The 11,423-nt window shown below is 38.9% G+C and overlaps 1 protein-coding gene across 1 annotated transcript in view; it reads right to left on the reverse strand.

Annotated features, from left to right (window-relative positions):
* The window catches only part of retreg2 (reticulophagy regulator family member 2), a 51,501-nt gene extending 40,305 nt beyond the window's left edge, over positions 1-11,196 (reverse strand). Inside the window, exon 1 of the mRNA XM_028807278.2 lies at positions 10,882-11,196. Coding sequence (XP_028663111.1) covers positions 10,882-11,144 — 263 coding nt within the window. The 5' untranslated portion in view covers positions 11,145-11,196. The remainder of the gene's footprint in view (positions 1-10,881) is intronic.
* Between the last annotated feature and the right edge of the window lie 227 nt (positions 11,197-11,423).

Raw genomic sequence — 11,423 nt, forward strand, 5'->3', positions numbered from 1 at the left:
GTAATGGGCCACTTAGAGGGACCACTTAGAGCTAGTATTTACAGAAGAGGCTAGAAAGATAAGAAACTGTGTTCAAGGGTGATGCCATTTAAAAATATAGAAGCAATTTAAACCTGTAAAATAAATGTGGTGTGTAAATGAAAAATATACAAAAATGTAACAAGCTACTTCCTCAAGCAGCTTTGATGTGAATTTTTGTCTGAATGAAAGAAAAGTTTAGCCATCAGCTTAATCAGGCTTGAACATCAACAGCGTGCATCGGATAATATAATAGATTAAAAGGAGCCACTTGGACTAGAGATGTCAGACACTCGAATTCTGAAAAAAATCATATCACTTTAAGTGGGTATGATTTGGGCAGTACTGACTAATAAATCTGACAGACATTCATGGAATTGTGAAAATTACATAGAAGCAGTATTTTTCCCCAGCACAAAATTAAGGTAAAAAGCAGATGGATGAAGATTAACTAGCATTTCATTCCAGCAGAAAAGCTCTTGCTGAAATACTACCCTACCAGTAAGTGCTAAAATTCCTTTTAAGTTCTCTGGAAATAATAATAAAATAATTCTAATAAACTCTATTTAGTGCTCACAGGGCAGCAGATTAAATACTAGAAATACAGAGACTGGTCACAGCTTTGTTTTATTATTTCATATTTTCTAGTCCTGAAACAAACAGCAAGTTGGCTAAAAGTGTGGGTGTTTATTGATTACTTTATTTTTAAACTAATTATTATTCCTAGTTATATAAAGCCAGAGAAATTCCAATCAGTATCTTCTTATATAATGCGCTACCGTGGCTGTTCATTTGTCTGTCCAGGCTTTTAAATCACCTGTTGCTCGCAAACCTTTTGACCTATTGACCTGAAATTTTGTACTCATATACTACGTGGTGTCTACTATCTGCTTTCGGGGTGATGATTGACCTCCAAGGTTATTCCTCTTTTTATTTTTATTTTATTTTATTGTAGACTCAACTCTCGGAAGCAGCTAGCAGGGCGGCTGCGTGGCGCATGTGTACGGGCGCCGTTCTCATCCCTTCCACCTTCGCCATCACTTCCCCTACCTCTTCATATCTTAAATTATTCTTGAGGCAGATTGAAGACTTAAATGCCATTTTAAGTGAAAGATTAATGAAAATGTACTAAGTAATTGCAACACAAACACCGACTTAGTAAGTTTTAACGTAAAAAGATGCCGACGAATGTAGAGAAGAAGCGGGCCGCTAGGGTGGAGAAAAGAAGAGCTGCTCAGGAAGCAGCTAGCTCATCAACCTCTGAGCAGACGAATGCTAAACGTACAGAGAAAGAGTATGAAAACTATGAATGCTCAAATCAAGTGTCTTCACTACACGTTATAGTGCAGTGTGCCATTACTGGTAATATATAATCAGTAATATAACAGTCTAAAACAACCACTCTTTCCCATTCAGTCAGAATCCTTTGCTACCAATTCAGATAAATGTACCTGCTAGGGTATTTTGAAAATGAATTAACAAGTTTACACAGGTGGGTATAACAAAGATAAGACAGTAAAAACATAAAATACCAAACAACTAAATACTAAAAAAAAAAAAAAAAAAAAAATCAGTCCATAGGTATAAACAGGACTGTACCCCAAACTTTTACAATTTGAAATCCACTTATCTTAAAAATATAAATGACATCTAAAAGTGGAGGACAACAATAAAAATAATAAATAAAAATAAAAGAAAGGCTTTTAGAGTGCATGGCTCTTTAAGAGAATGACCCTGTAATTATTTTTGAGATTCACTAACTTATAGTTTAATTACAGGGCTATGAACCATGGCAACAGAAGATAAACTTTATTGAATTATGTAACAGTTCAAAGCCAACAGTATAGTAATAATTATTTTTAGGACATGTAGTGTCTGCTGGTCCGCTGCTCTTTTCGATCTACATGCTTCCATTAGGTCAGATTATCTCGGGGCATAACGTGAGTTACCACAGCTATGCTGACGACACGCAGCTGTATTTATCAATAGCACCTGATGACCCCGACTCTGTTGTTTCACTAACACAATGTCTTACTTGTGTTTTTAAGTGGATGAATAGTAATTTTCTCAAGCTAAATAAAGAGAAAACAGAAATTTTGTGATTGGCAGTAATGGATATAATGAGGTTATCAGAAATAAACTTGATGCATTAGGATTAAAAGTCAAGACGGAGGTAAAGAATTTAGGGGCAACTGTTGACAGTGACCTGAATTTTAAATTGCATATTAATCAGATCACTAGGCCAGCATTTTTTCACTTAAGAAATATATCAAAAGTTAGACCTCTTATATCATTGAAAAATGCTGAGAAATTAGTTCATGCTTTTGTTTTCAGTCGACTAGATTACTGTAATGCACTCCTCTCAGGACTACTCAAAACAGACATAAATCGTTTGCAACTAGTGCAGAATGCAGCTGCTAGAATCCTAACTAAGAAAAGAAAATCCGAGCACATTTCTCCAGTTTTGATGTCACTACACTGGTTACCTGTGTCATTCAGAATTGACTTTAAAATACTGCTTATGGTTTACAAAGCCTTAAATAATCTCGCTCCATCTTATATATCGGAATGTCTGACACCTTATATTCCAAATCGTAACCTTAGATCAGGGGTTCTCAACATCGGTCCTGGTGAACCCCTGTTGCTGCAGGTTTTTGTTCCAACCAGCTTCTGTTTTTAATTGAACTCCTGGGCTAATTAAGTGAACTGATATTTCCCAAGTTCTGTGTTTTGGGAACAATATATTAATTAGAAAACTAAGTTTGCTAAAAAATATATATCTATATTACTAAACCACAGTTTAATTTATGCACGGATGCACCGAAACGCATGCGCACTGCGCCGCGGCGCCCCAGAGTCAAATGCAGCGGCCTCCCAGAGTCAGTGGGTGGCGCCCAAACACCACAACCCAGAGTCAAACGCAGCGTTTGCAGTCATTGTCATTCACTTAACTTCCTTGAAGAAAAAACTGGCATTACAACTAATGACTTTACACGTTGTTGTCAAAAAGGTCAGGTTAAGCTGCCTCCTTTGGATGAATATCCAGAATATTTACGGAAGCTTTTGACTAACAATGTACCCGAAAGTAAAAGCTTTATGGAATGCATTAGATCCTATAATAGTTCATTTGCTTTTGCATCTACCCGGGTAAATATCAAGCCACCACCTGGGAATGGCCCATACTGCTTTCGCGTGTGTGGACAAATATTGCATCGGATTGGAACAGTGCACCCTGAGCCAAATCACCACCGCAAATTTGCCCAAATGTACGTGTTAGATCTAGATGACGCAGTTTATCAACAAATGAACCTTCCTGCAATGCACAGAGCTGATAATCAGAAACATAGCTGAAGTCATAAACAATCACCCATTAGCAAACTCTATATAAATGCTACATGAGGTTCAAAAAGAAGCCAATACAAAAGCGGAGGCGGACGGTGTGGCACCAACTAAAATTGCCTTAGTGCTAATAAAGGACAAAGAACACGATCTGAGACGATACAATGTTCCCATCGTTAATGAAGTGGCAATTGTGTTTCAAAGTAAAGACGGTCAGCCTCCGTTTCACCGCGATATTGTCATGCATTTACGTCCTGATGGAACCAACCAACCTAAATTCCAACGCGTGGACATTTGTTTTCCTAAACTTGATACTTTGACATACCCCATTTTGTTTCCAACTGGCCAGGAAGGATGGAGTGCTGGAATTTGCAGATATAAAAAAAATCAAGCACAGAAAAGATCACGGGTATCAATGAAAGAATATTTTTCCTACAGACTCTCAGTAAAAAACGAGTTTAATCCATTAATCAATGCAGGAAAGCTATCTCAACAATACATAGTTGATGTTTATGTTCGAGCAGAATGAAATGATTTCCAATGGATTAAAAACAACCAACCTGCACTGAGGGCCGATAACTAAAAGTCACTGATAGAGTACATAAATCGTGATGCAGACGTGGTAGATCACCCTGCTGGAAAAGCGGTTATTTTACCATCTAGCTTTCAAGGCAGCCCACGTAATATGCAGCAGCATTACCAAGATGCAATGGCTATTGTTAGAAAGTTTGGCAAACCTGATCTATTTATCACTATGACTTGCAATCCTAAATGGAAAGAAATTACAAATAATCTTATGCCATGGCAAAACGTGGAACATCGTCCTGATTTAGTTGCAAGAGTCTTTAGACTGAAACTAAATAACCTGCTGGAGGATATCAACAAAAAATGTCTATTTGGGACTGTTACAGCAATTATCCACGTTATAGAGTTTCAGAAGAGAGGTTTGCCGCACGCCCATATTTTGATAATCCTTGATGATTATTCCAAAATTCGCACAGATGATGACATCAATAAAATAGTAAAAGCTGAAATTCCAGACCGTCACAATTCTCCACGTCTCTTTCAAATTGTTATCAGAAATATGATCCATACACCGTGCGGCGATACAAATCCAAAACGTGAACGGATATCCTAAGTATATGAGAAGACAAATGAATTGCAAGTTGTACCGGGTCGTACAATTGACAATACCTGGGTAGTACCATACAATCCCTATTTATGTTTACGATACAACTGCCATATAAATGTTGGAATCCGCGCTACAGTGAAAAGCGTTAAGTATTTATTCAAATACGTTTACAAGGGCCATGATTGTGCTAATGTTTCAGTGTCTGAAACAAATAATCACGATGAGACGTGAGATGTATGTGGATTCACGGTGCGTCAGTGCTCCAGAAGCCATGTGGAGAATATTTTGCTTTCCAATGCACGCTCAGAGCCACACCATTTGTTGGTTGCCGGTTCATTTGGAAGACGAGCAAAATGTCTGTTTTCGAGCAGGGAATGAAGTCCAAGCAGCAGAGAGAACAGCTATAAAAGATACTACAGACAGTGATTGCCATTCGTGGATTTGCGATTCTTTCAAGAATCGTGGGCTTACTGGTATATATATTAAAATGTACCAAGCAGTTATGTAGGAATAATGTATTTTTTTCTCTTTTTAACAGTATTTTCATCTTGATTTTCATTCTGCTTTTCAAGGTGTTCCAATTGTTTAATTAATCCATTATTTACTAATTAGTGGGTCTGACTCTAAAGTAGCTACAGCCTTTGATTATTCAGTGTGTTGTTTGCCAGCGTGTCTGATCTGCTCGTTTTAAGTTGTCATTATTAAGATACAACGAAGGGGGAAAAACTGCACAGAGAAAGGGCAAAGTATAATGAAATCAACAAAAGAAAGTTAAGCATTTAAATCTATAGCAAAAGCAGAAATTTTATAAATGTCTTATAAATGTAAAAATCATGCTGTTATGTTTTTCTGAATGTCGAAAAAAAAAGCAGCTAATTAAATGAGCTCAGTGTTATCAGGTGTTGTCACTGATTAGGAATCTGGTTGGAACAAAAACCTGCAGCCACAGGGGGTCCCCAGGACCGAGACTGAGAAACACTGCCTTAGATCTTTAAATGAGTGTCTGCTTAGAATTCCAAGAGCTAAACGTAAAAGAAGTGGTGAGGCGGCCTTCTGCTGTTATGCACCTAAAATCTGGAATAGCCTGCCAATAGGAATTCGCCAGGCTAATACAGGTGCTGGTCATAAAATTAAAATATCATGACAAAGTTGATTTATTTCAGTAATTCCATTCAAAAAGTGAAACTTGTATATTAGATTCATTCATTACACACAGACTGATGTATTTCAAATGTTTATATCTTTTAATGTTGATGATTATAACTGACAACTAATGAAAGTCCCAAATTCAGCATCTCGGAAAATTAGAATATTGTGAAAAGGTTCAATATTGTAGACACCTGGTGCCACACTCTAATCAGCTAATTAACTCAAAACACCTGCAAAAGCCTTTAAATGGTCTCTCAGTCTAGTTCTGTAGGATACACAATCATAGGGAAGACTGCTGACTTGACAGTTGTCCAAAAGACGACCATTGACACCTTGCACAAGGAGGGCAAAACACAAAAGGTCATTGCTAAAGAGGCTGGCTGTTCACAGAGCTCTGTGTCCAAGCACATTAATAGAGAGGCGAAGGGAAGAACAAGATGTGGTAGAAAAAAGTGTACAAGCAATAGGGATAACCGCACCCTGGAGAGGATTGTGAAACAAAACCCATTCAAAAATCTGGGGGAGATTCACAAAGAGTGGACTGCAGCTGGAGTCAGTGCTTCAAGAACCACCACGCACAGACGTATGCAAGACATGGGTTTCAGCTGTCGCATTCCTTGTGTCAAGCCACTCTTGAACAAGAGACAGCGTCAGAAGCGTCTCGCCTTTGGACTGCTGCAGAGTGGTCCAAAGTTATGTTCTCTGATGAAAGTAAATTTTGCATTTCCTTTGGAAATCAAGGTCCCAGAGTCTGGAGGAAGAGAGGAGAGGCACAGAATCCACATTGCTTGAGGTCCAGTGTAAAGTTTCCATAGTCAGTGATGGTTTGGGGTGCCATGTCATCTGCTGGTGTTGATCCATTGTGTTTTCTGAGGTCCAAGGTCAACGCAGCCGTCTACCAGGAAGTTTTAGAGCACTTCATGCTTCTTGCTGCTGATGAACTTTATGGAGATGCAGATTTCATTTTCCAACAGGACCTAGCACCTGTACACAGTGCCAAAGCTACCAGTACCTGGTTTAAGGACCATGGTATCCCTGTTCTTGATTGGCCAGCAAACTCGCCTGACCTTAACCCCATAGAAAATCTATGGGGTATTGTGAAGAGGAAGATGAAATACGCCAGACCCAACAATTCAGAAGAGCTGAAGGCCACTATCAGAGCAACATGGGCTCTCATAACACCTGAGCAGTGCCACAGACTGATCGACTCCATGCCACGCCGCATTGCTGCAGTATTCCAGGCCAAAGGAGCCCCAACTAAATATTGAGTGCTGTACATGCTCATACTTTTCATGTTCATACCTTTCAGTTGGCCAACATTTGTAAAAATTCTTTTTTTGCATTGGTCTTAATTGATATTCTAATTTTCCGAGATACTGAATTTGAGATTTTCATTAGTTGTCAGTTATAATCATCAATATTAAAAGAAATAAACATTTGAAATACATCAGTCTGAGTGTAATGAATGAATCTAATATACAAGTTTCACTTTTTGAATGGAATTACTGAAATAAATCAACTTTGTCATGATATTCTAATTTTATGACCAGCACCTGTACATTGGAGCACTTTAACAAACTGCTAAAAACACATTACTTTAACATGGCTTTCTCATAACTTCATTTTAGTTTAATCCTGTCTCTTGTTTTTTTTATTGTCCCTGGTTTTCTGTGGTGGCGACCTGTGTCACCACCACCTAATCAAAGCACCATGATGTTCCTACATTAATGGATTAAAAGCCAGAAGTCTACATAACCATCATCATCAAGTCCTTCCATGAGAACCGTAAATACAAAGAGGACTGATCATTTATGTTAGGTAGAATGCCCAGAGGGGGCTGGGCAGTCTCATGGTCTGGAACCCCTGCAGATTTTTTTTTTCTTCTCCAGCTGTCTGCAGTTTTTTTTTTTTTTTGTTTTTTCTGTCCTCCCTGGCCATCGGACCTTACTCTTATTCTATGTTAATTAGTGTTGTCTTATTTTAATTCTTAATTTGTCATTTTTTTCCTTTTCTTCATCATGTAAAGCACTTTGAGCTACATTATTTGTATGAAAATGTACTATATAACTAAATGTTGTTTAAGTGGTAGTTTGACAGATCACCACAGTTCCTTGGTATAGAGGAGTTAAAAAAACTGAGTGCATTATATTTAATACAAAGATCCTGTTTGCGCACATATACTCTCATCTCAACATCTTCAACGTACTTGTCCTGTTAGGCCTATTCATGCTTTTCTGAAGTGCAACACAACATGACCAACTCCTTTCAGCAAATATCAATCACATATGCGCAAGAAATTATAATCATTGTCATGTATATTACTCATTTAATTTTAATTCTGTCCTAACGATTGTCCTGTGATGTAAGAGATGCATGCGGACATTGAAATCTTTACTTGAAGTTCTGAATGCATGTTAAATGCATTTCACAAAATGTATTACTTTAACGTTTATAAAATTTTAATAATAAAAATGTTCACATTACCTTGGTTCATGGAAAGTCATCAAGAATTAGACACCATACTCCTTAACTAGATTAAATGGATTAAGGGTCAGATGATTCAAAAGTGGCGGCACGGTGGCGCAGTGGTAGCGCTGCTGCCTCGAAGTTAGGAGACCAGGGTTCGCTTCCCGGGTCCACCCTGCGTGGAGTTTACATGTTCTCCCCGTGTCTGCGTGGGTTTCCTCCCACAGTCCAAAGACATGCAGGTTAGGTGCATTGGTGATTCTAAATTGTCCCTAGTGTGTGCTTGGTGTGTGTGTGCATGCACCCTGCCCAGGGTTTGTTTCCTGCCTTGCGCCCTGTGTTGGCTGGGATTGGCTCCCGTGACCCTGTAGTTCGGATATAGCGGGTTGGATAATGGATGGATGATTCAAGAGCTACAAGCTACTGTTATGATTATCTGTAAACTGAAGAACTGATTTCAAAACAGAGAGGTGCAGGCAACAGCTTCCTTTAAATTTAAAAAAAACTTTAAACTTAAAAAATATACTATAAGTGGAAATTATAGTGATCTTTCAAATAACTTATTTAGTTACGATTATTTAACTAGACATTAAAAATAAAATTACATTTTCAAACCCACCTAATCCAATTCTGTCTCACAAAGAGTTGGAGCCTGTCCCAGCAGCAATGGGCACAAGACCAAACCAACACTCACTTGTCCAATTCAGTCATTAATGCATATGGAGCCAATTTAGAATTGACAGTTAATGTAACATGCACTATATGTCTTTTGGTAGTGAGAGGAAATTCAAAGTACACAAGGAAGATCCAACACAGACACTCAGTAAACGTACACCCTCCACATAGTCAGAAAGACATAAAGCTGGATCTGCAAAATAATTAACTAACCACTGTAACACTGCCATAAAGTGAACAAGGAGACTGAAAATATCACTTGTCATTTCTGTGACCCTCTGGTTGTAACCTACTTGGTTTTTAACCCAAATAAATATTTGAGGATTGTCAAGGATTACTGTAATTCAGATGAACACATATTACTGCACAATTTGAACAGAAAAGGCCAGATATTTCAGTAATGGGCACAGAATCATTACTATTAATGGCAGTAGATTTTTGGCAATGTAAGTTTTCATGTATAAAGTTATAAAAATATACTCTAAAACAATTGCTTCTGTGCATTATTGTTTTTATATTAATTGTTTACAAGCTCCCCAATCATTTTGTATACATTAAGTCTAGTCCTCCATCAAAGCTGCTTGCTACTTTATAGTTTACTCTTATAATTATTTAATAAAGAAGTAAAAAGCATTTTGTGAAATAACTTTAACTAATTCATTTTAAGGTGTAACAGCGGCATAGCCAAGAGAAATGCATTAGTAGGCATACTTGTACAGTGGTTAGTGCTATGACCTTACAGCACCAGGAGCCTAAATTAGAATGCTGATTTCTTGTGTAGAATGTGCAAGCTCTGCCTATGTCCACATTTAATTTTCCTCACATTACATTGTTACATTGATTATTTCAAGTATGTCCAATCAATATGTAACAGTAACATACTACACAGATATTAAAAATAAATAACTCCAAGTTATTTAACAGAAAACACAAATCAGCCTCCGTGGTGTACTTATAAACCCAGTGATGTTCTCGCTGCTGGAGCCTCTTGACTCTTAAATGACCTGATGGCGTATGTATGTGTGTGTATTAATATGCCCTGCAAAATACTGGCACACTTTCTAGAATTGGCTCTTGTTGTAATAGATCACAGTTCTTGCAACCCTGAATTAAATATTTATTACGGAATGGATATTCACAATTGTTGACATATTCAAAGAAGACACATGCAAATAGTGGCTTCTTTTTTTTAAATTAAGAATTGCATCTTTTACATCTGAACCAAAATAGATAGCTGCCTATACTTTTCTACTATTTCATGCATCTGCCCAATGATTGTGTTTCAAATCCGCTTTGAAAAATAAAATGAAGCAACTTGCTTCAGTGGTTTTCCTAATGGTGTGCAATACAGTAACACAAAATGTAAATGGAGAATATGAAGAAATTCTTGCTCAGGTTTTGTGATCAAGGAAGGAGATCACAGAAGGTGTGTTATTACTTTGGAACAGCAGCCTGGGTATCAAGGAGATACTGTACACTGATAGATGGATTGATAATACAAACCAGGTATAAACCTAGACCATAATATTTTAACATGTCACATCAATTCTTTTAACAATGGAAAGTGAAAAGTATATGAGTTTGGCAAACATGCTTATGGGCCTCACTGCTAACTGAATTACTGTTGAAACCATTTACTACCACTACACTATGTGACTTCAGAAAAACTGTCATCTGCTTGTCTTTCCACAAGGACACTTTAAACCTCAGGTAGATGGGGATCTGGCCATCCTGGGCCCTATGTGTGAGAAGTGCTAGAAGCACAACCTGAAAAATCACCTTTCTAGTCCATTTCAGGTGGACCCCCAAGCCCGAACACTTAATTCGGGCTATTTCTGTGATCAGCGGGCGCGGGCTCGCGCTCCATGGGGGATCAAGCCAAAGCAACATGTGCCTAAGATGGGCATAACCACAATGAGCATTTCGCAGCATTTATATCTTATCACCACACCCGCAAAGCTTTTGTTTTCCGTCCTTCGAGGTACGATTGCTTGCTATTATTGCAGTGCCACGAAACAGCTGTCATACGCTCTCATTTCAAAACTCACACTCGTGCCAGGCTGCGGCCCCGGCACTCAAATCAGACATCGACGGTTCTTTACCAGAAGACGCCGTTGAGAGCGCAAGCCAGGAGGATGCTGTGCAGCGGCCTCTCCCACACCAGCAGTCGCTGCAACCATAGCACCAGCGGCTCATAGCGGCCCAGCAGCGCCTGCAGACTCTCGCGCAGACGCCGCAACTCCGGGCTCTCTTCACCGGCTGGGAACAAGGCATCCAAGCCACTGACACCACCGGGAGAAGCGGAGGAGGAGAAAGAAAGCGGGATGACCTCGGCTGGAGCTCCAGCTTCCTCCTCACTCGCCATCTTGCCACGGCACGCTTGTTATTGTGCGAGAGCTCCGCTGCCAGGAAGGAAGATGCGGCACCCCCACCGTGTGACCGGCCACCCCTGGCATGTGATATGCTTGTGCTGGGCTTAAAGGAGCCGAGCCGTGCGTTCTGCCATTCAGTGCCACAGCAACGTTGACGAGGAAGAGGACTTTCGGACTTGGATAGGTAGGGAAAACACTGAAAGAAATAATAAAAAAAACAAAAAAAAAAACACGAACATATATTTGCAGTAAATAGTCGCACGGTATAAAGT

This window comes from Erpetoichthys calabaricus, chromosome 8 (assembly GCF_900747795.2).
Source record: "Erpetoichthys calabaricus chromosome 8, fErpCal1.3, whole genome shotgun sequence".
Classification (NCBI taxonomy): domain Eukaryota; kingdom Metazoa; phylum Chordata; class Cladistia; order Polypteriformes; family Polypteridae; genus Erpetoichthys; species Erpetoichthys calabaricus.